The 24589-nt window shown below is 42.0% G+C and overlaps 1 protein-coding gene and 1 long non-coding RNA gene across 2 annotated transcripts in view; both read left to right on the forward strand.

Moving 5' to 3' along the window:
• LOC116421420 overlaps positions 1-8702 on the forward strand; it is a 20045-nt gene extending 11343 nt beyond the window's left edge. Inside the window, exon 4 of the long non-coding RNA XR_004231767.1 lies at positions 8284-8702. This is a non-coding gene — a long non-coding RNA (uncharacterized LOC116421420). The remainder of the gene's footprint in view (positions 1-8283) is intronic.
• A 795-nt stretch (positions 8703-9497) lies between these two features.
• On the forward strand, positions 9498-24158 carry POLR3D (RNA polymerase III subunit D). Its single transcript, XM_031950869.1, has 8 exons — positions 9498-9799; positions 16520-16563; positions 17018-17169; positions 17343-17467; positions 17697-17859; positions 18382-18644; positions 18979-19131; positions 19295-24158. The coding sequence occupies exons 1-8, from the start codon at positions 9635-9637 to the stop codon at positions 19415-19417; spliced, it is 1188 nt and encodes a 395-aa protein (XP_031806729.1). The 5' UTR covers positions 9498-9634; the 3' UTR covers positions 19418-24158.
• Positions 24159-24589: the final 431 nt, after the last annotated feature.

Here is a 24589-nt window from a genome sequence, read left to right on the forward strand (position 1 = left end):
ATTTAATTCTTTCATTGTTTTGACAAACATTATTTTTCCTGCCACTGCCACTTCTCTATTAAACAACAAAAAAAAAAAAAAAGAAAAAGAAAATCTTAATTAAAAATAAGTATATTTCACTAAACAAATTTCCATATTGTCCTTGTCCAATAATGTATGTCTCATTTTGTATTTGAAGTTTTGCATCTCTTGTCATGAAGTAGTTAGTTACATATATAATCTTCAGTTCTCTACACTCATGGTTTATCATTACACTTATCAGAGTTCTTAAATCTTTATAATATGCTTGTCATTATGTAAATTGTTCTCCTAATTCTGTTCACTTCCCTCTATCAGTTCTCTCTGAAAATATCTACTTAGAAATTTCTTATGGCACAATAGAATTCCGTTGCATTCACATGCCATAATTTTATGTACTCCCCAGTAAGTGGAAACCCCCTATAGTTTGAGGCTATTACTTAAAGAGCTGCTATGTGTATGTGTATGTGTATGTGTATTACATATGGTTCCTTTTCCTCTCTTTTATTTCTTTCAAGAAATGTATTTATTAAGAGCTTACTATAAGTCAGAACAGCTAAGTAGGACAGTGGGTAGGGCACCAGTTCATCTCATCTTTCTGAGTTCAAATCCAGCCTCAGTCATTCACTAGCTGTGTGATGCTGAGCAAGTCACTTAACCCAAATTGCCTCAGTTCCTCATCTATAAAATGAGCTGGAAAAGGAAATGGAAAACCACTCCCTTCTTTGCCAAGAAAACCTTTAATCACGTCACAAAGAATCAGACACAAAATGATGGAACTATAAGGTGTGTCAGATACTCTGCTAAACATTGCAGACACACACACACACACACCAGACAAAAGCAGTTCCTGCTCTCAAGTTCACATTCTAATGGGGGCAAACAGCCATGTACAAAACATACACAGAGCAATAAATACTCCAGGTATTGTCTGCCCATCTCAGCTGTTCTCGTTTCGCTTTTCTCCCTTCTCATTCTGTACTCTGGAGTAAAACAGCTCTGCTGTTAAATCTTTTGTCCTGTTCTATTCAGTCATTTTCAGCTGTGTCTGACTTTGTGACTCCATTTGGGGTTTTCTTGGCAAAGATACTGCAGTGGTTTTCCATTTCCTTCTCCAGTTCATTTTACAGATGAGAAAACTGAGGTAAACCCTTATTCTACCAATGCTTTATTCCTTGCCAAACCCCCACCCTACATCATTCCCACCATCTGTCTCCTCCATTCCTCCTTGTACTGAAGAGAAAATCATGCAAGAGAGCTAAACAGGCTCACAGTAAACTTATCTAGTCTAGGGCCTTCAACTGGATCTTTTTTTGACTCTTCCCTAAGTGATTCTCTCTGGGCCACTAGGAGGTGCCATGGCGTGTACAGTGCTGGGCTTGGAAGAAAGAAGGCCGATCTTCCCAAGTTCAAATCCAGCCTCAGATACTTACTAGCACTGGCAACTCTGGGCAAGTCATTTAACCCTGCTCATCTCAGTTTCCTCATCTACAAAATGAGCTGAAGAGGGAAATGGCAAATCCCTCTGGTGTCTTTGCCAAGAAAACTCCAAACAGGTCACGAAGAGCAGACTGGACTGAAAGGATTCCACAACTGATTGATTCCATCTTCTGCTTCTCTTTGGAGGTTATTCTAGTCCTTCCCTATTTTCTTTAAGTCACTCATGCCTTCTAACTGTACATATGCTAGAATCTCTTTTACACCCACTTTTCTTTTCTCTGCCCACTTGATAATTTTATCAATTCATGTAGGAATTTCCAATCCTAGATCTTCTGAGCTCGTCATTCCATTTCCAGATGTCTATTAACACTTCAAATTGAATATACTCAGCTCTCTTGTGAACTTCTCAGTTTCTGTCAAGATCCTCACTATCCTTCCAATTACCTGGTTCATAACTTCACTATCATTCAAGCCTTCTCACTCTTCCTTATCTCATGTAGCCAAATTTAGCTATTTGTGTCTCTACAACAGCTCTCAAAGCTGTTCTCTCTATACATACAACCTTAATTCAGGTCTTTACCATCTTTCAAAGCAGCTGTCAAGACAGGTAGATGAAGAACAGAGAGAGCAGATCCTGGAAACCCCCCCCCCCAAAAAAAAAACATTCTTTAGGAAGAAATTGGTTAACCAACCAATCAACATTTATCAAGTACTTACTATGTGCTAAGCATTGGGTTAGGCACTGGAGATACAAAGACAAAAAATTTATGGTCCCTACCCTCAGATATAAGATGACCAGCAATTAAAAAATGATTAAATAAAATTTGATACATTAATGTAAGGGAATATCATTGCCCTACCAAAAAAATGAATATAAATCCAGAAAAGCATGGAAATATTTACATGAACTAGTACAAAGTGAAGTAAGTAGAACCAGGGAAACAATACAAATAATAATGTATAGTATATTATGTAAATAGAAAGACAAAACCACACGAAATAATCAAATCTCAATATTGCAAAATTGTATGGACAAACTCTTTTGTAGTGGTGGAAGTCCACAAATATGAAACACTGTGCATAATAACATCAGGGCTTTTTTATTGATTCGTTTTGCTGCTATTTTTTCTTCTTCCTCTTTAAAAAAATCTTTGCTATAAGGGGTAACTTTTTTTGTAGGTCAAGAGCGAGAGATATAAGGGGAAATGTAAGCAATGGAAAAACAAAAGATATCAAGAGAATTTTTTTTTCCAAGATCATTGGTAATTTTGGAGAGAACAGTTTTCAGCTAAGTGAAGAGATAGACTGCAGACAGCTAAAAAGTGAGTGAGGGGGAGGAAATGGAGGCAAGTTTTTTCTAGGAGCTTGGCTGTGAAAGAAGGAAGGATGTAGATGATAGCTCTAGGTGAGGGTGGCAGCTAGTGACAGTTTTTTCAGGGTGAGGGAGATTTAAGCAGCAGGGAAGGAGCTCTAGATAGCAGAATTTTAATATGAGAAAGAAAAGAAATGACTGTGGAGGTGATCTTCTAGAGAAAACTAAAGGGGATGGGATCCAAGGTCCATGGAGAGAGGTTGGCCTTGCCAAAGTAAAGAGGTTGACCTCTTCACTGGATTAAAGACTGGATTAAAGAAGGAAAGAGAAAAGATGTCATCAAGGGGAGGTGTAAATTGAGGAGAAGGCGCTCACAATGAAGGGGTTCTATTTTCTCAATGAAATATAAGGGGAAGTCTTCAGCTATCAGAGTGAAGAAGGATGAAGCATGGAATGAGTAGAGAAGAGAAGCTAAAGACAAAAAGATATAAACCTAATAATGCTTGACAACTGATAGGATTTGGAATACTATAATAGAACTATAATAAAACATGAAGTCACATTCATCAAAGTCATTTGTCACTATTATGAAGGATGTCCAGTGAAAAGTCTAAATTGGAAAAGGGATACCCTTTTATTTATAAACAATCAGGGTTAGATAATTTGCCCAGGGTCACATAGCTAGTAAATGTCTGAGACTAGATTTGAACTCAGATTCTCCTGACTCTAGGACTAGTGCTCTATCCACTGTGCCATCTAGTTACCTTGGGTATACCCTTTAGATAGCAAGATTCTCTGGGCCCTCTGATTCTAGAATGTCATCGTGCCAACTGCACCAAGCCCCAATATGATACATAAAATCCTAAATGACATCTGTAATTACAAGATTTTAACCTAATTAATTATGTAGTAAAAACTAAATATAGTATATATATGATTCCTGAGTATATGAACAATAATCCAAGCCCAGAATTGAACAGAATACCTTATGTCCTTGAGAAATTGCATAATTTTTTTTGTAACCTGTGACCCAGGGAGCCCTCTCCTATTGAGGGCTCTACTCAGAGCCCAAACGGATTTGAATTCAATCTAGGAATGTCTGACTCCCAAAAAATGGAGCTCAGGCTTTCTCTTGCTCTCATAGGAGACTGACTCGAAGAGAATCTCCAAAACAAAGCTTATCTATGATAGCACATGTCTAGGTTCTTCTCCAAAATGGGTGCAGTATAGACATGGCATTTTCCCCTTGCTTTCTAGGCTAACTCTGCTCCTATACTGGCAGATCTGGGGTTCCAAAGCTAGGGCAACAGTCATGCTGCTATAATTCAATATATTCTGCTGTCAAGATTCTAGTTATAATACTGAGAAGAGGTGGGGTGGGAGATACATTCTTCTTGCTCACCATTGCTCCTGCTAACGTGGTTCCCATTTATGCAAGATGAATCCAAGATACCATCAATTCTTTAACATAAAATAGCTTCTATAAACAATAAATGTAAAGCAAGAATAATTATTCCTCTGGAGGCAAAAGCAGGAATAATCATAACACTCCACAGAAGACAAAGGTAGGAATAATCATATCATAACACTCTTCCACCCATACACCTGGGTTGTACTCTCCCACCAATACATACCATGCTCATGAGGGAGAGAGTATATACATATGCACCTATAGGAACTTAGCATCAGACACATGAATGAGGAAACCCTTGTCCCTCAGAGCAGCTCACAACTCTTGTCTGCAGGCCTTGATGTTATTGGTCCTTTCAGGAAAAATCTATACCATGGGAAGCTCTTTAGTAGCTCTCTTTCAGGACCTCCCCACTCTCCTTTGGTACAAAGTTATCTCTTTTGTTCTTGAGCCCATGAAACAGTGACAAGCTCTTTTTTCTCCCAGAAACCAACAAAAGGATACTAGGAAAAAGTGTTAATGCTTTCAATGACAAGCATTTCCCTTAAGCTAGGGAACTGGCAAGCTTCTCCTATAAGATCTGCAAATAGCAGGGGATTCGGCTTTGTCCAATCAGCTCTAAGCCTCTTCTCACAGCAAAGCACGGCTGAGAGCAATGCCTATCTCCCCCCCCCCCCCATTTCTCCCTCTTAAGCCAAGGGCAGAAGAGGGCAACAGAGACATTCCTGAGAGGTTTCCCCTCTCTCCGCTGCTTATGACACTTACAGAAGCAATAAGCTCAATAGCTCTTCACTCAGTGGCAAGATTCATCTCTTATCCAATGAGCTTGCAGCAGCAGCTCTAGCTTTCCTCCAAATTAATCAACAAAACAGAGCCTCTCTTCCAATCAGAAGATACCCAGCAAAGCAGCAGAAGGGTGAGCTGGCTCAGCTGGAGTCCTATAGCCTCTCCTCAAAGCTTGTCCTCCTGCTGGCTTCTCTACAGCCTTAAATGCCTCAAATGAGAACCTCTGGGTGGTCACTGACTCATCGCTGCCTTATAAGACAAAACTCAAGAAATCCTCCATTTTTTTCTGCTATGAATCCAACATTCCTCCAGTAATCTCTCCAGAGTTACCAGAGAATGACTTGATTGAAATGTTGTCAGTTACAAACTCTGAAGCTCTAAAAACAATCACATGCAAACGAGCTGATGAATCCCACTATCCTGCAGCCATTATTTCCTCAATCTCTGCTTAGCCTTTAAACAGCTCTCTTCAGGACATTCATCTGAGGGACAGTTCCCTGGTTCTCAGAACAGTCTGTTTCTTTTCTCCCCGATTAGTCTGGGGTGGGGGTGGGGGTGGGGGCAGACTGTTTTATTTTCATCGGTTTTCCTTACATAAATGTTCTTGTTCTACCAAAGAGGCAGTACCTTGCATGGACTAAGGGTCCTTGTTAGAAAATAGACTCAATTCACAATATAAATATCAGGTATGAGGTAGCAGTCTATTTTCTCAACCACAGAAAATTCTTAAGACACAGAGAAGTTCATAAACACAAATTAACAGAGGTCTGACTCTTGGGATTTTCTTGGCAAAGATACTAGAATGTCTGCCATTTCCTTCTTCAGCTCATTTTACAGATGAAGAAATATAGGCAGAGTTAAGTGACTTAACCAGGGTCACACAGCTAGTAAGTGTCTTAAGGCTGGATTTGAGCTTGGGAAGAGACATCTTTTTGGCTCCAAGATGGGTCCTTTATCTACTTGGCCAATTAATTGCCCAAGGAAATAACAAATATAGAAACAAAAAAAAAAAGTCATAAAATATACTATGTCAAGAGGTAAAAACCAACTTCATTGTGCTTCTGCAAAAATTCAGGACTATCATTTCCCCATTCACCTCACATCTGCATTATCCAAGGAATTTACAAAGTTCAGATTCTCCTGGCAGTCAGGCTTGGTTCTTGAATATCACAGATTTTAGGGTCATCTCTCTAGGCTGGAAATCTCCATTATTCAGAACTGCTCTTCACTGGCCTGTGGTCAAGGAGGGAAACAAATGCAGCAGAATGGCCTGAGACTCAGGCTTATGTGGGCAAGCATATGTTCTCCTTGCCCTGTATTTTCCCACTGCCACTGGGGAGGAGAAAGATAAATCTCCATCTTCCCTTTGCTGAATTCCAAGGGATAGAACACATTAGACACATCCAAAATAGGGATGTGATTTTTCTCCCCAGTTTTTTTTTTAATGTAGTCCACAGATGGGGCAGAAATTTTTAATTCATCTTCGACACAGTTCACTAGTTACAGAGACCATTAAGGTGTCTTTGCATCATTTTAATATGGTCCATGTTCTTCAACAAAGGACCAGAGGACATACCCATCTTCTGGCCCTCACCCAGGAAATCAGAGGTTCTGCTAACCTCTTCATGCTATAATCCAACAATCCTAAATTTTTCACTGAAGTAAAGGTTCATCTTTTTATCACCAATATTCTTCCAGTAATGCCATATGGTTATGACTCATGGAAAATTACAAGCCTTTATAAAATTGAAGCTGGGGATCACCCAAAGGGTAATGGAAAAGCATATGGTGGATGTGAGCAAGCTGTAACATTACAAATAAAGAGTCATGTATAACAAACTAGGGCAAAAGAAACATTATCAGAGAAAGGTATGACCATGAAAAAGATGGGCCAGTCATAGAACAAGGTAGGTGGTACAAAATGGATAGAGTGCTAGACTTGAAGTCAGAAAGATGAGTTCAGATCCAGCTTCAGACACTTCTTAGCTCTCTGACTTTGGGCAAGTGACATAATCTCTGTCTCCCTTGATTTCCTCATCTGTACATGGGGGTGATAGATCTAAGGAGAGAACTGCTCAGGCAGTGTAGCATTGTCAGCACACTAGTTGAGAGGAGCAAGCAGAAATGTCTCAGGAGCACCACAAGGCAGGTTATTTTCACCAGTCTCCAAGAAGAATACCAGATTAAAATTATGTCTTTCTGCCTCCCTATGTATTGCTCTTCTAAGAATATTATTTTTAAGGGTTCAAAAGGAAAGCCACTTCCCTAGGTACTTTTTAAGGAGGAGGCTAGCTCTAAGCTAGCTTGATTTCTTCCCACCAAATGCTATAGAAAAGACCATCATAAATCATGAATAGCTAGTAAATCCATTTATCCAGCAAAAGAGCAAACAGGAATCAGAGAAAACCCTACAGATTAAAATTTACCAGAAAATATGCAAGAGTGAAGAAGTTCTTTAGGTGGGGTATGTGATAATGCCTAAATTCAACTCACTCAAGACAATGGGCTTGATGTCTTACAAGACGTCTCTCTCCAAAATCTTTATGGAGGCAAACAGGAATACTTGTTCCCCGAAGAAAACATTACATTGCTGGTTCTAGACATTTTCTGTGGCTGTCTTCCATGTCTAAATGCTTTCCTTCCTCATCTCTACCTATTGACTTCTTTTAAGTCCCCACTGAAATCCCATCTTCTATAGGATTTTTTTTTTTTTTTATATAGTAGCTTTTTATTGACAGAACCCATGCCTGGGTAATTTTTTACATTATCCCTTGCACTCACTTCTGTTCCGATTTTTCCCCTCCCTCCCTCCCTCCACCCCCTCCCCCAGATGGCAAGCAGTCCTATACATGTTAAATATGTTACAGTATATCCTAGATACAATATATGTGTGCAGAACCGAACAGTTCTCTTGTTGCACAGAAGAATTGGATTCAGAAGGTAGAAGTAACCCAGGGAAAAACAAAAATGCAAACATTTTTCATTCATTTCCCAGTGTTCTTTCTTTGGATGTAGCTGCTTCTGTCCATCATTGATCAACTGAAACTGAGTTAGATCTTCTCTTTGTGGAAGAAATGCACTTCCATCAGAATACATCCTCATACAGTATTGTTGTTGAAGTATATAATGATCTCCTGGTTCTGCTCATTTCACTCAGCATCAGTTCGTGTAAGACTCTCCAAGCCTCTCTGTATTCATCCTGCTGGGATCTCTTTTAATTTTAATGTCTTCTCTTAATTATTTCCTACCTATCCTCCATAGTTTGCTTTTTGTCTCTCCCATCAGATTTCTTTTGCCTCTTCTTTTGTATTGCCAGAGGTTAGCCCAGTTCCTGGTACACCGTAGGCGCCTAATAAATGTTTGTCGATAAGAGAAAGCGGAAAGTAATCTGAGAAGAGAAAAGGCTGGAATCGCGGAGAAGGCAGAGGAAGAATCAGAAAAGGCTTCCTAGGACCCGAACTGAATTCCGAAGGGCGCAAAGGAAACCATCCTCTTCTCATCAAGCGGATCTTTCTCTGATTTCAAAAACGCTTATTCCTTAAGCCCCTTCACTAGCTTCTTCTTTTCCCCTCAAGCCACGGGCCTCCTCCCCTCTGGCTATTGGGGAGGTGCCAAGGCTTGCTGACTGAATCCAGGACGATCAAACACCGGTGGTGCCTGAAGCGCTTTGCAGTCGGGTCCTCGCCGCTCTCCCCACACTTTTCCTCTCCGGGACGACAACCGCGGGGTTTCTTGGCAAAGTACCGGAGGAGCTCGCCAACGCACCCAGAGCGCGGTAGGGAGCGGGAGGAGACTTGTGCGGGGCCGCAGAGCCAGCAAACGCCTGACATCGCCTTCCTCATCCCAGGCCCTGCGCTACGGCGCCCCCTCGCGGCTTCTGGGGGATCAGCTTCAACCGTGAAGCCTTTCCCGGCTGGGTTTGGGTTTTGGAAGACGCTTCCTAGGTTGTTTGTACGCAGTTCGCACAGGGCCCCGCCTCGGCCTGCGAGCTCCGGGAGAACACAGTCCGTCTTGGGCTTTTTTTTTTTTTTTTATCTTCCCAGCATTTAGCGTGTGCAGTGCCTGGCCTACAGTAGGTGCCCAACGGATGCTTGTTTACTGATAGCATAAGGTCTTCGGGGGAGGGAGTTGTTTGGCTCTGATGCTCTCATCCCCACGTAATGCCTGGGAGTGACAAGCGTACGCAAGACTCCGAGCAGTTTACGCTTTCATCCTCTAGCCGGAGAAATAGGGTTCCGAAACGATTTGGCGCATGCGCGTGCTTCCACCCTAGCGCCCCTCCAGGATAGCCGTACTTCCGCCATCTAAAAAGATGGCTACATCCAAACTTCGTACTGAGACGAGCCGCGGCCCTATACTAGAAAGAAGCAAAGGATACTGGCATTTTCACTTCTGCCCTCTGCTAAAATGGCGACGCCCCATCTGGCGTCCTACTTCCGCCCCTCCCTGCGGGCCCTCAATGGCCTGCAGGGAAACGAGCCGGAAGCGGCGGGCTAGACCAGTTTCCGCCCTTCCTTAAAGTGGCGGCCCCCGGAGTTACGCATAGGCTCCGCCCCATTCTCCGGCGCAGTCGCGGCCATGGCGGTGGAGGCGAGGCTGCCGTAGCGGTTCCCTGTAGCGTCCCGCCGTGGTTTCTCAGCCACGTGGCTCTCGGTGGCCGGCTCGGGATGTCGGAAGGCGGCTCGGCAGGGGAGCCGGGCCCCGCCGGAGGGGGCCGGCCCTCCTTGGCCGGGGCCCGGGGGCTTATCGGGCGGCGGCCCGCGGCCCCCCTCACCCCGGGCCGCCTCCCTTCTATTCGTTCCAGAGACCTCACCCTCGGGGGCGTCAAGAAGGTAAGTAAGAGACCGCCGCCCGCCCACCTTGCGCGTAGCGCGCTCCCCCCGGCCTCGTGCCACCTCTGCCCGGGCGGGTCCCCTCGGGGACTCGTCGTGCCCACTAGGCTGGCGCCCCCAAGGCCGAAGCCCCCGCGGTCCTGCCCCGATCCCGCGTCTGTGTGTGTCGTTCCTCCTGGCTCCTCCCTCGGAGAACTGTCCGTATCTGCGTGTGTCTGTGCCCCCGCAGCGTGCGGGCACTCAAACCTTCCCAGGCTTTAGTGAAAAGGTTTTAAAAAGGCAAATCAAACCAGCGCCGGACACTGTGCCGCGCGAGGGTTAATCTTTACAAAGATGGCATTCGTCTGATCCTCGCAGCTATACGGGGAGGCGGGAGCCGGGATGGCCCCCATTTTATAGATGAGAAAACCGAGGCCGACGGGCGAATCATCTGCCCCGGGGCTCACGGTCAGTAAGCTTCGTCTGAGGTTACGTTTGTTCCCGGGCTCCCGCACCGAAAGTCCAGGCTTCTGCTGGACGACCTGGCCACTAAGTCCGGGGGGAGTTTCCTCTCCTCGCTGCTGGAGGCGCTCCGTCCTAAGCGGGTGGGCCCCCTTGGTGCGAGTGTTCTGTGTGAAGGGAATCGCGTGTGCACGCGGTCAGCACCAACTATAAACTGGCTAGGACGCGGGGCCTGGAGTCGGGAAGACTCCCTTCCCGAGCTCGAAGCCCATCTTGGGTATGTATTAGGTGGCGCGATTCTGGGCAGGCCACGTCACGCCGTCCGCCTCAGTGGGAAGAGGACACGGCAAACTGCTCAGACAGGAGGACTGAACGGTCACGAGAGAAACCCTGAATGGAATACTTGGGGGTGGGGGTGAAAACAAAGGTTGCCATTGAACTGAGCAGCGAGGGCTTCTGAGAGGGGAGCAGAGGAAGGAGAGCTTTCCAGACACTGCACGAAAGCCAAGGCAGGGGGTCTGGGAAGCGGTCTAGTTTGGTTGGGATGTGAAGTGTTCAAGGGGAGGAAATATGAAATAAGTGTGAAAAGACTGATTGGACCCACATTGTGAAGGGCCTTAAATGCCAAGCAGGAGTTATTTATTTAATTCGAGAAACAGTAGGGAGCCATTGACTTTTCTTTTGGAGGTAGTCAGGATTAGTGACTTGCCCAGGGTCACACAATGAGTGAAATGTCTGAGGCAGAATTTAAACTCAGATCCTCCAACCATCCCTTCTCCCCCTTGTTTAATTTGAGTGGGAGACGTGGCATAGTCCTTTGTTTTAGCGAATGATGGTTTGGCAGCTGTGTGGATGTTAGGTTGGAAGGCTATGTAGTCCAAATGAGAAGAAGGTAAGAAGAAGGCCTGGACTAGAATAGTGCCTCTCTGAATGAAGGGGATATATATAGAGGATGCATAATAATTATATAATTATAATAGCAATTCTTTAATCCATAAAGGATCTGAAATTTCATTAATTCAGATTAACATTTTTTCTCTACCAGATAGGCCACCTTCATGTGTGGCTGTGACTTGACCAAAAAAAAAATAGTCATTTGATTGCCAAGCTTTTGGCTATAAGTGTGTTAACTGAGATTCACTGGCATGCATTGTGAACTTGACAAAATGCTATCCTCAGCACCATCATGAGGGGTAATGAGGGTTTATATTCTCCATATTTGAAGCGATCTGGCCACAATTCACCAGACAAGGTTCACCTAAGTCTTCTAATCTAACTCCTCCAGGCCATTTTCCCTCCTCCCACAACTTCTCTGCTTTAGAAACTCAGTACCATGGTTCTTGAGTTGTTTTACCTATCTTCCTAGGGTTACCCAAAATGACTTATTTGAGATCACTGGCTCACCCATCTCCAGCCCTCCTGATTGATCTATATCTGGTCCCTGGACCCAAAAGGCTTTGGGAGAGATAGTGAGGCTGGTGGCTTTACACAATCCATCCTCATCTCAATCCCACTCACTTGCATGTCATGACATCACCTCTCTGATGTCATGGTCTTCAAAAGCAAAAGATAAACAACAATAATAGCGGAGCCAAATAAATCAGAATTTTAGAGGAGAAAGACTTTTCAGGATGCCGGGTCCAACCTATTCTGAAAAAGCATGCTCACTATCTCCCCCAAAGCTCCTGCTTGCTGATAGTTCATTGTTAGGGGAAGTTTTTCAATACCTTGAACATAAATTTACATCTCTGCAGGCATTGATCTTGAAGGATAAAGCCAGTGTCTTCTATACAACAATGCCTCACCTAGAGGGAAGAGCCAGACTATGAAGGCCTTATGTGTCACTCTAAGGAATGACTTACTTTAAATGGAGAATCACTGAGGGATCTTAAGTGGTATGGGCCATACCTGTGCTTGGGAAAGATTCTTTTGGCAATTTTGTAAAGAATTGATTAGAGAGAGGAGAAATTTGGGGGACTAATCAAGAGGTTAATTTACTGATATCCCTGGACAAATTATTCCATCTTTCTGAACAGTCTTCTGCTCTGTTTAATAAGGGATGGGAAGCTATTAGATTATCTAAGTTGAAGGGTAATAATCTGAACTCTGCCAGTGTTTCTTTGAATAGAGAAGAGGGTATTATAGATTGAGAGAGATCATAGAGAGAAAATTGATAGGACTTGGCTACTGCATAGATCCTGGAGAAGAGAAAGGAAAGCAAGAGAGATAACTCCCTACTTTTGAGCCTTTGTCACAGGGAGACCAGTTGAGTGCACCATCTGCAGAAATGAGGACAGAACTAAGAAAGTTAGGTTTAAGGAGAAATGAGTAGTTTGGGATGTATTGAGTTACAGGTCCCCAATAAATCATACAAGTAAAGAATACCCCACAAACATTTGAAAATACAGACTGAAGCTCAAAGTATTTGGACCTTCCTGGAGCCCGCACTTTCTGTTCTTTGGCTACCTCCAGAGAGTGGATATGGTGAAGACTTGCAGTGGCTGTCCTTCCCTTTCATTGCTAGCCATCACTTATATCATGCAAGGCACAGTTGAATGAGGAGCCATGCCATAGACTGAAGAGCATGGAGTAAAGTACACAGGGTGTCCCTTCTGTTCCCCAAACTTATTTGTTTTTGATATTGGGTTAAAGGAAACTAAAGGGGAAAAGAAGTCATGTAAACGAATAGCTTGAGGGAAGTATCTGAAAACCTAGTTTTCCCAGATAATCAGGGTGATGGGGAGACTTGCAGCCTGATAATTTATTATAAGCAAGTGGTGGTTTTATTTTTAAATGGAAGTAGAACGACTTATAAAAGCATCAGTGGACTTAGTCATCAAGTCCACAAATAAATTAATTTCCAGAAACTCTTATTAAGTACTTATTGTATGCATTCCACTGTGGCATACTTGAGAATATTTAGATGGGTATACTTAGGCAGTGAAATGGTATAATATGTAGAGTGGGATCCGGAATATCTGCGTTCAAATTCTGTCTTGGCTACTTCTTAGCTGTGTTATTGTGGGCAACTTTTCCTTGCCTCAGTTTTCTCTTCTATAAACTTAAGATGATAATAGCACCTACCTTCCAGAGTCAACAAAATGAACATTTATTAAACATCTAACTTTGTGCAAGGCACTATGTATGCTAAGCATTGGAGATACAAATATGACCAAGAAAGATGTAGTCCCTGCCCTAAAGGAGCTTACAGTTTAAGGAGGCAAGGTAGCTCACAAAAGGAAGTTGAAATGCACTAGGAGAAAGGTGTCTGTGTTGGAGAAGAGGTCATTGAAATCTAAATCGAGTGCAGCCAGATGGAAAATGAGAGGGCAGAGTGTTTTGTGAACCTTGAAGTGCTACATAAATGCTTATTATCATTGAGATACATATTCTCCCCTCAAAAAATAATATGGAAATAGGCTAGAAGGGTAAAATGTGATAAAGGCAGAGAGGACTAGTTAAAGATATTATGAGAAATTTGAGATTTCATGTGGAAGGTTAGGGAGGGCTTAATGAAGGAATCTAAATTGGGTCTTCAAGAAAAGGAATGATTTTTAACATGTGGAGAGAGGAGTGAAAAAGAAAGGTAGAACAACAAATAATAGACATTTATCAGGGAGCAACTAGGTGGCACAGTGAATAGAACATTACCTCTGGAATCAGGAGGACCTAAATTTAAATGTGGCCTGAAACACTTGAGACTTATTAGCAGTATGAGCCTGGGCAAATCACTTAATCTCATTGCCTCCCAAAAGCCACACCCCAAACAAACCCCAAAACATTTATCTAGAGTTTTAAGGTTGTTAAGTTTAAGTCACTTTATATACTTTATCTTGTTAAATCTTCCTAACAGCCATGTACAAATATTATCCTCATGTTGCCATATTATAACTGAGGTGACCCTGACTTCCTCACAGTCACACAGAGTTGGATAACAAACCCAGCTCTCTCCTGACAGCAGGTCCAATATATTTCCCATTGTGCTATAGCATTAATTTTATTTATCTGGAGAGTAGAATACTTGTAGGGAATATTTTTTTTTATTATAGCTTTTTGTTGAAAAAACATATGCATGGGTAATTTTTCAACATTGATCCTTGCAAAAACTTCTGTTCCAACTTTTCTCCTCCTTCCCTCACCCTCTCCCCTAGATGGCAGGCAGTCCCATACATGTTAAACATGTTAAAATATAAGATAGGTTAGAATCAAATTATGGAAGGTCTTAAATACCAAATCAATAAAATGATTAGACTATTTGAGATGCAAAAGTTTTTAAGTAGAAGACTGTTGAGATTATTAGGAAGATTATAGGTAGCTTGTGAAGGATGAGTTAGAGATGGGATAGGAATGGAAATATCTGCTTAGATTTAAGACTATTTTTAGCACCAGCACTCATACTAGGGCTGAGACCTCTTTCCAAGCCATTTCCACTACAGAAGTAGGTCAGCACAATCACTTCAATTTGATATACTGTTTTGTATGGATATGGTCAGCAGAATCTGGCTTTGTGATGGAATCTTGATGAGCATAAGATATATCCTTTCTTAGAGGGTCTTTTTTTTTTTTTTTAAAGGATATTCCTGTGAGAAAAGCAACTTAAGATAGTTCTGAAAACCTGAGAGTAAACTGCCTCTCATACTAATATTACCTAAGAGACCTGTTTGAAAGCTACTCAAAGTCACAAGTACTGATTAAAGGTAGGGATATTATAAAGGCATTGTTGTCCATAAACATTTATATATTATCCTTTTCAGGGTCTTAAAGGATATGTCTAAAGAATTATAAATTGGAGAATTGTTGGAGAAGTATGGGAAAATTGTATGTTTTTTATTTGTTATATACCTGATAAATCTGGGGGTTTTGAGTTTGAGTTAGAAATAGATTACTCTTTATGGGAGGCCCTGTTTTGAAGCCTTAGAAATCGAAATGACCAGGCAAAAACAAAAGGTGAAAGGGCAGATGAAGAAATAATAGCTGCCTGCCTCTGTTGTCATTTGCTACCTTGTCTATGGCCAGAAAGAGAACCACCCAGAAGAAAAGAGGGCCATTGTATATGTGTGGCTAATCTATGCTTCCCAGAGATGTTGCTTTGCTGAGAGCTGATTGGAGAAAACAATTCTTAAATGTTTAAAAGAGTAGTGAGAAACATTGGCATTGTCCTATTTGCTGTCTACTATTTGAGAAGGGGAACCCCTCTCAATAACCCTTAGAAAAGAGAGCAGACCTAATTAGGTTGACAGGTTTCAGACTTAAAGGAATTACTGCTTCATGCAGACTATTAACACTGCAACTTTTGTAAAAGAACTGTAACTTTACTTCAGTAATCTGAAAATAGAAAAAGTAGTTTCCTACATCAAGAGAGTAGAGAGACTTAGAAAAGAGTAGATAATGCATGATGGGACTCCTTGCTTAAAAGAGACTGATGATATTCCAAGTTTGTAATCCAGAATCACGAATTGCCTTGTGCATAAGCTTCCTTAATCATTTACCTCATCAAAGATTTCTCTTTTAAGTATGTGCCTATTCTCCTTCACAGGCACTATATTGGTGGAAGTGTTTAGTGGTAGATTGTTATATTTTTACTGTTTCTGCTTTTAACTTCTATTGAGTAAATGTTATTCTTGCTTAGCTTCTTGATAACAAATGTTTCAAGATTAAGATTTGATGATATCATTAGTGATGATATCATCGTTTAAATGGGAAGTACTTCTTTAAGGATTCAGAAGTAGGAGAGTATGCCTCCCACAGACCAGGTTACCCTTAATATCTTTAGAACATAAATAATAGCAGTGTGGTCACACTTGGCCAGCCCCATTCTAAGAAAGCACACACTGCCCCCAAACCTACCAGATGTTTGCAACTTGGAGTGATTAAGCCAGTCCAGAGAGAAGGGAGGGATGCAAGTACCTTGCTGGACCTTGTGCGAGTATAAAACACTGCCAGGATGAATCTGTCAATGTCACATCTGTGCTATGTCAAGAATAAACTTTTTCCTTATAGATATAAAGCTACAGATTTGGAGGGGGCAGGAAAAGTGAGAGTAAAGCTACAAATAAAAGCAAATGAGGCTGAAGAGTTGCGAGTTTCATTCATAGCCCTACCTTACTATATGACATGGGTCATTAGAAATTTTTTTTCCTAAGCCAGTTCCAGTTCTGTAAAATTTGAATCTCTCTTTTGTTCAGAGTATTGTATGGGCAAAAAAAAAAAAAAAAAAAAAAAGTTGATGTTTGTTGTGCTGTTTTATACTTTTATGACTTTGTATTATTTTACTTTCAGAAAACCTTCACTCCTAACATCATTAGCCGGAAGATCAAGGAAGAGTAAGTGGTTAGGCCTCTTGTGAGGCTTTCTCTCATTTAACCATTTTAGGATCTTAGGTCTCTGGAGCTATTAAGGTGTCTCAGACTCAAGCTTTGATCTATTTAGGCCCCCCAAAAAACCCAGCCTTTTCATTCTAAAATCTCTATAGTCATCTGTTTCTTTCTGAAACATCTTATGTGGATGTTGGGTATTTCAGTAGTTACGAGTTAACAAGGTTGAAAATAATGGGGGAATCAAGCTGTAATAATGGCTTGTGTGGAGAAAGAACAGGAGATGGACTTCAGTTTGAGTTCTGACTCATTTTACCCTTAGGATGGAAATATAAGGCACTGTGATTTCTGAATCCGAAAATTAAGGAGATGCTCCCCAGATTAGAAACGGTCCATATCCTTGAGCGTGGGGAAAATACGGTAAAGCTGCTCTTAAGGCAAAGTGATGCTTTCTTTTCTCCAGGCCAAAAGAAGAAATATCAGTCAAGAAAGAAAAACGAGAGAGGGACCGAGACCGGCAACGAGATGGGCATGGTCGGGGGAGGGGTCGTCCAGAAGTGATCCAGTCTCACTCCATCTTTGAACAGGGTCCTGCAGAAATGATGAAAAAGAAAGGTAGGACAAAAGCGGGAGTCAGAAATGGATGGCGAGCTTGAATTAAGTCCCAGGGGGGTTAGAGGGGCCGACCTGTCATGAAGAAAAAGGGGTCGGTGCATACAGTCCCTGGGTGATCTCTTTTTCTTCTTGAACTCTTCTTTATCTCAAATGAGCTGAATGGTTCCCTGCAGGCAGCTGGGATAAGACCGTGGATGTGTCAGACTTTGGCCCATCTCATATCATCAACATTAAAAAGGAGAAGAGGGAAACAGATGAAGAAACAAAACAGATTCTCCGAATGCTAGAGAAGGATGATGTGAGTATCGGGGATTCCGGGGAGAAGAGGGCTTCTATGTGGGCCTGCAGGGGGGACTCTGGGAAGAGTGGCTGAGGTGGCAGTAGGTCTTCCAAAAGGCTGGCCAGCACCTAGTCTGGGGGTTTGGGGCATCAGCCCCCTGCTGAAAAAGGGACAGGGTTGGGTCCCATTGAAGGTGGTGCCTTTCTTCTTGCCAAGTTACGAGTCTTTTGATTTTTCCTTCTGACAGTTTATAGATGACCCAGGGCTCAAGAATGACACCCGTAATAAACCCGTGCAGCTTCCTCTGGCCCACTCAGGATGGCTTTTTAAAGAAGAGAATGAGGAACCTGATGTGAAGCCCTGGCTAGGGAAGGAAGAGAGCATGGAAGTGGATGTGCCAGCACTGAAAGGTATCATTCTCCCCTGACTCCTTGTCTCTAGCTTGCCTCGCTTTCTCTCCAGGGAATCTCTCCCTCCAAAGACTATTAATTACAACTGTTTCCCCATGCTGGCTAAAGAGAACTAGGGCCTTCCATGCCAGGAGGTTGCCGCCCTATGCTACACTGTGCCCAGCACCGGTAGTTCAGCTCTCTGTTGCCATCTGGCTCCTGGCCCACTGACATGCCTATGCAGGATGCACCAGAATGAAGTTCATCCTCTGCATTCTGACCTCCCTTCAAGGGGCACTTTGCATTAGAAGTCCACAAAGGATAGAGACACATATTTCTCTGACTTGAGACATATATTACATATGTGATGCAACATATGTTACAATATGTTGTGATACATTCTTTTTATGTCCTGCCACTGGAAGTATAAAATGCTTCATAGCTCAAAAAAGTGTGTTTCTAGAGGCCAAGTGCAGAGGTTTCCAAACTTCTACACAGGCACACACATAGTGGAAATCCCTTCATTTGTTTTCTCTGGTGCAGTGAAAGAGGAACCCCAAGATGAGGAAGAGACCAAAGCAACTGCCCCCTCCAGGCCTGCCCGGGTGGCGCCTGGACTTCCTCAAGATGTGTCTGTGGCAGACCTACTCAGGGAGCTGAGCTTTGCCAAGGAGGAAGAGCTTTTGTTCTTGCAGCTTCCTGACACGCTTCCTGGTCAACCTCCCACCCAGGACATCAAACCCATTAAGACAGAGGTTCAAGGAGAAGATGGGCAAATGGTGCTTGTGAAGCCAGAGAAAGACCGGGTATGATCATGAAGAGTGTAAGTGGGGGATATAGGAAAGGTAACAAACTTGGGACCCACTAAGGGAAGAGAGAGCTGAGGGTCACAGGCAGAGGAAGCCCCTCAGTGTGTATCATTCGCATTCTAGCCTGACTTTTGCCAGGAATACTTATCATTTTCTACTCCTTGATTCATTTGGGGGAATTTCAGAATAGGAGGGCTCATTGAGGAGCCACAAGCTCTGTTCCCTTGATTCCCTTTATCATTGGGGGTAATTTGAGGTTCTGGGGAAGAGGGTAGCTCATTTCCTTAGCCCACTTGAGAATAACTTCTCTTCTTTGTCATCTAACCTATAGGAAGCTAAACTGGCAGAGAACCTATGTACACTGAGTGACTTGACAGAGGGTCAAGTGGGAAAACTGCTTATCCGAAAATCGGGAAAGGTGCAACTGCTTCTGGGCAAAGTTACTCTGGATGTAACAGTGGGTACTTCCTGCTCCTTTTTGCAGGTAATTTTTGAAAGGAGAAACCCATGTTTTTAAGGGTATGTGGAGTAAAGTTCTTTGGGAGGGATCTTGGAGCCAGATGCTGAGGCAGAGAATCCAAAACTGGTTGCAATTCAGGAAAGGCTGAGACCAAGTGGCAATAAGATTATTCTTTCTTCACTTGTAGGAGCTGGTGTCTGTGGGCATTGGAGATAGCAGAACAGGTGATCTGACAGTGCTGGGCCATGTGAAACACAAGCTCGTGTGTTCCCCTGATTTCGAATCCCTCTTGGATCACAAACAGCGGTAAAGCCAGCCAACTGAGAATGAAAAGAGTGCCATTTTCTCTTTGCCTAGGATTTTCATTCCTGAATTCCTTTGGAACCTAGAAGACCATTCAAACCTCCAACTCCTGTCTCTGATAAATATCATGGCTGGTTATCCAGAGATTGCAGGGATTCAAGGACTTCTTCCCAAGTGGTGATGAATGGCTTGATAGCCTTTGGAGAAAATGGAAATAATATGCACATGCCTGCTGCTGTATTTATGGGCTTGTGCCCAATATATTTATACTGTATATTTATGTTCTCCCCCTTTTGCTACTGACTGTATCCATATGTGCTGAAGGGCAGTTGAAACCCAAATGGAGTCATGGAAAATAAGACTATTTCTTTTGATTTTCCTCTTTTGAATCTCCCGGAGGGAAGTATAAGTGTTTCCTGTTCTTCGACCTCCAATTCCTCCCCTAGTCCTCCTTTGTCAGATGTTTCTCAGAGGAATAGGCTCCAGCTTTACTCCTCTGGAGCAGAAAACACAGGAAAATCTACCATTTTAAAGGTCCTGATGTACAAATTGTGTAGGACACCTTTTTCCCATGGACTCTTAAGCCAACATTTGCTAAACTGTAGGCTCTTTTGGAAGGCATGAATAGAGAAACTTCTGTCAATGCACTGTTTGTTCATCTTCATGTGCTCTTGAATGATTTGGGGGGCCTATCCCATGCCTAACCGCTGTAGTACTTTTTCTCTGCCAGAGTAGCCAGATTCTCCTCAGAAGGGGATAATTGTGGTGGCCCTGAGGTATTATCACCACCCTAGTCAAAGGCTAACATAAGCCTGGATAAGAAAAAAGCGATGGACCATTATAGTGGGAGGCTCACCCTGATGTAATATATTATTCCAAAAGCCTTGAGCTGGAGAGACTCTCTTTCTATTCCCCTCTCTCCCACCACCATAAAACATACCTACTCTTCTTGGATCACAGTCACAGCCAGGCTTTCCTTGTTTGGCTCTTATGTTCGGAGGCCCATGGTATTACTGCCTTCATTATACAGGTTGTCCTGGATCACTGGGCGTTTGGTCCCTCCAAGGGATAGCCCTTTGGGGAGAAGCTGGCCTCTCCTTTCCCTTCTTAGTAGAATCTGTCAGTTGTACTGAGTTTCTTCCAACATCAGCTACAAACAATGATAACCCAGTGTCATCAGGCACACTACATGCCTCAGGAAGTAGGAAATATAAGACTTTCAGATATTCTTCTTAAAGTTGTTCCTGAAGCATTGCATTGTTCAAGGAACGTGTAGTGAGGCAGTTCTGGATTGATAGAGGGAAAAAAATCTAGTCTAAAACTCTGTTCTCTAGCCATATGATCTCCAAAGGCACAATTATAGCTGGCACAAATATATCTGAGGTACAAAGCAGGGTCTGGCACTGCATCTGTAGGCTGTTACTAATGGCCCTTTCCATAGAAGTGATGTTAGAGCTTAGTGTATAACTTTTTAGGAGAAGAGAGTTCCATTGATACTAAGAAACTTGTGCCCCAGAAGCCCTTTGTCCTGAGCCTACTAAGCTGCTGGTTGAATAGGAATGAGGTCACAGTAGGGTGTGATTTCATAAAGATGATCCTTTCTCTGCTTCTAAGTGGCCCTGGTGAGGAAATTGATTTCATATTACAAATGCTTACCTTTATTCTCTTATACTACTACATCAGTCATAGTTGAGGCTTTCCTTGGTCCTATCATCCATGAACCTCCTCTTGGTCAGTAAATGGTTACAAAGGTTAGTAGACCATTTGGGTATTGTTCTGTCCATTTGCTCCCATCACTAGCAAGTTCATGCATCTCTGCTTTATTATAGGAAAAACAGTCTAGAAAACTAAAGTTTGGTTAGAAAACTAGCCTTGGAGACAGGAGGTCCTAGGTTCAGGTCCTTCTTTTGGCAGTTAATGGCTATGTGATCATAGGTAAGTCATAACCTCTCCTCAGAATTAAGTTGCAGAACAGTTGCTGTTCTATGTAGAGGAAGATTTATCTTTGTATAGTCTCTATACAGTGAAATCAAAGACTGGGACCAGTTAGGTGACTGGGGAGAGGCTTCCTTGGAAGTTCATTGTCAGTTTGGACAAGATTTCCATAAGTTGAGTGGGAAACTCGGCAGACAAGAATTGCTGGTAAGCCTGACTTATCCTGATTCTCTGAATCACAATTATTGCTCCTTTTTTCAAGCAGTTGGTGGCCCAGTGGGCAGAGCTGGAATCAGGAAGACCTGAGCTCAAAACCAATCTCACTTATCATCCAAGTGACCTTGCACAAGATATTGATCCTCTTTCAACCTCAGTTTCCTTCTCTGTAAAATGGGGATAATTACAGCATCTACCTCCCAGGGTTGTTAAGAGGATAAAATGAGATAATATAAGTACTGCATAAATGCTAGCTGTTATCAGCTGCTCTTTGAGAATTGTTGATGACTTTTTGTGCCAAAGGTTTTCCATGATAAACTCAGTGATCTCTTTTTGATGAAGAATAAGAACATTTTAAACCCAAATTCAAAGGTGTTAAGTACCACCAGAATTTGCCATCACTGGTCCTGACCCTTTAAAACTCCTGAGTGGGAATGTGAGAGTTTTATCTTTTGTCAAATGGCTCAGCATGTCTCCCTTCGGTGTGTCTTAAAGTTTTGAGTCACGATAAATCAATCTTCCTTCATCAGTGTCTTCTTTACTTTTCTCTATTCTCCTGAGCCACAAATTAGATGTCATCAAGGGTAAAGAAGAGGGAAAGCAAGATTGCCTTCCAGTCTGAGCATCTGGATCACATAGCTTGACTCACTTGCTTTCATGCATTTAATGGAATAAAAGTCTGTATGGATTTAACTGCAGCTTTGTATATATAGTTTATAAAAACATTACAAGTTCAAGTACAAAGGGAAGGACATTTGTAAAGTGAAGTGAACACAGCCAAGATTTTTATTTGAAAACTACACAAAAACAGATTGCCACATCTACTTTGTAACCAGATCTTTATCCACAAAACTATGAAGAGTCAGTGTATACTGGATGGATAATATGAGGAAAGTTTAATAGCAAACACAGATAGAAAATCCTAGAGATCATAAGGAAAGGGGTCATTTAGCTTTTCTATGGGGAGCATATCCAGGAAGAGATCTCTGTGAAGCAAGATCTTTTGTAAATATTATTTCATTTAACACATATCAAAGTATCCACCTGCACACAAGTATATAGCAAATATCAGTAATAGAGCACATAAAATAAATGGGGAAAGGTACCAAAGGTGAACCCTAACCCTAACCTCTGTGCTATAGGCCAGAGGTGGTACAATAGAACTAGATTAAAATATAACAAATTGTTCCCAAAATAAAGATATAATAAGACATGGATAAAATTACCTTTTAACACTAAATGTGGCCTACAGAGCTTCTTATGTAGGAATTAGTGGCCTGCTTTGTATTTGAGTTTAACACCACTGCTATAGGAAACAGCATGGTGTAATGGAGAGAACGTTAATTGTTCTTGGCATCCTGAGTACAGAACACGAGCTCCTGTTCTGCCACTTTATAGAATGAGGAAGTCAGAACCTGAAACTTGGTTTCCTCATCCATGGAATAGGAATAATAATCACATACCTGTGAGAATTGAGAGTCCTTTAGAGGCTGTTGAGTCCAGCCCATATAATGAGTTCTGATCTCTGGTAATTTTGAGCATCCAGCCTTCTGTTGAACTCAAGTGAGAGACAGTATCTATTTTCTCCTCAGACAATCCATTAAGTACTCATTGTTTTTCCTTATGTGAAGCTTACATTTGCAACTTCTGCCCATTAGCCCTATGGTACATCATTCCTTGATGTAAGGCAGTCTGAAAGGGGAAGATGTTTAGCAGCTAGGAAAACCAGGGAAGGCCTCTTAAAGAAAATGTGCTTTGACTTTCAAAGAAAGGAACCCAGGAAACCCAAAAGGCACAGAAAAGGGGGTAAAGTGTTCTAGGCAGGGGGGACAAAAACAGAAAAAGATGTTTTTTGAGGAACTGCAAATATAGGTCAGTATAGCTAGATCCCTTGAGTACCTGGAGGTAAGGTATAATAAGACTGAAAACAGAAAAGAGTCAATATTTGAGGAGTTTTAAATGCCAAGCAAGATGCTATTTTTGTTTGTTTTGGAAATAGGAGTCCATTAAAGCTCATTGAGAGAGGAGGGATAATGTGATTGGCTGAATGTAGTTGAAAAGGGAAGCAAGCAGACTAGTTAGCTATAACAATATAGGAGGGAGCTGATAAAGGTCTATAATATTTGAGATTGAAGAAAAAGGGCATGAGATAGTGTGAGGATAGAAATGACATGATTTGGCAATAGATCAGATCTGTGGAGTAAGGAAGAGTGAGAATTCAAGTACCACACCAAGGTTGTAAACTAGGTGAATGGGAGGAGGATGGTATTCTAAACTGTAATTTGGAAGTTTCTGGAAAGAAGAGGAACGCCCACAGGGTGTTCATTTCAAAGTGGAGATGGGATGACTAGCTCAGCTGAGAGAAGAGGGCTGAATATATAGATCAGGGAATCATTTACATAGAGAGCATAATTTAATTCATTGAATTTTTTAAAAATGTTAATCTAATATTTTCTCAGTTACATTTAAAACAATTTTTTAACATTTGCTTTTGAAAACTTTTTGAAAACTCCAGATTCTCTCCCTTATTCCCACCCCAACTCCCATTAATAAACTACTTGTGAAGTTATGTAAAACATAAAAGTCATGTTGTGAAAGACAAAACAAATCTTCCATCCTAATTTAGAAAAACCCTCAAGAAAAGTTTTTAAAAAGAGTATGTTTCTTTTTTTCTTTTTTTTTTATTAAAGCTTTTTATTTTCAAAACATATGCATGGATAATTTTTTCAACATTGACTCTTGCAAAGCCTTGGGTTCCAAATTTTCCTCTCCTTCCCCCATCCCCGCCCCCAGGTAGCAAGCAATCCAATATATGTTAAATCCAATATATATAAACATTGATAGTTATCTTGCACAAGAAAAATCAGATAAAAAGTAAAGAAAATGAATAAGAAAACAAAATGCAAGTGAACAATAAAAAGAGTGAGTGTTCCCACACTCCTCTCTCTGGGTATAGATGGCTCTTTCCATCAGAAAAGCATTGAAACTGGCCTGAAAAATCTCATTGTTGCAAAGGGCCTCATTCATC

This window comes from Sarcophilus harrisii, chromosome 2 (assembly GCF_902635505.1).
Source record: "Sarcophilus harrisii chromosome 2, mSarHar1.11, whole genome shotgun sequence".
NCBI classification, from domain to species: Eukaryota; Metazoa; Chordata; class Mammalia; order Dasyuromorphia; family Dasyuridae; genus Sarcophilus; species Sarcophilus harrisii.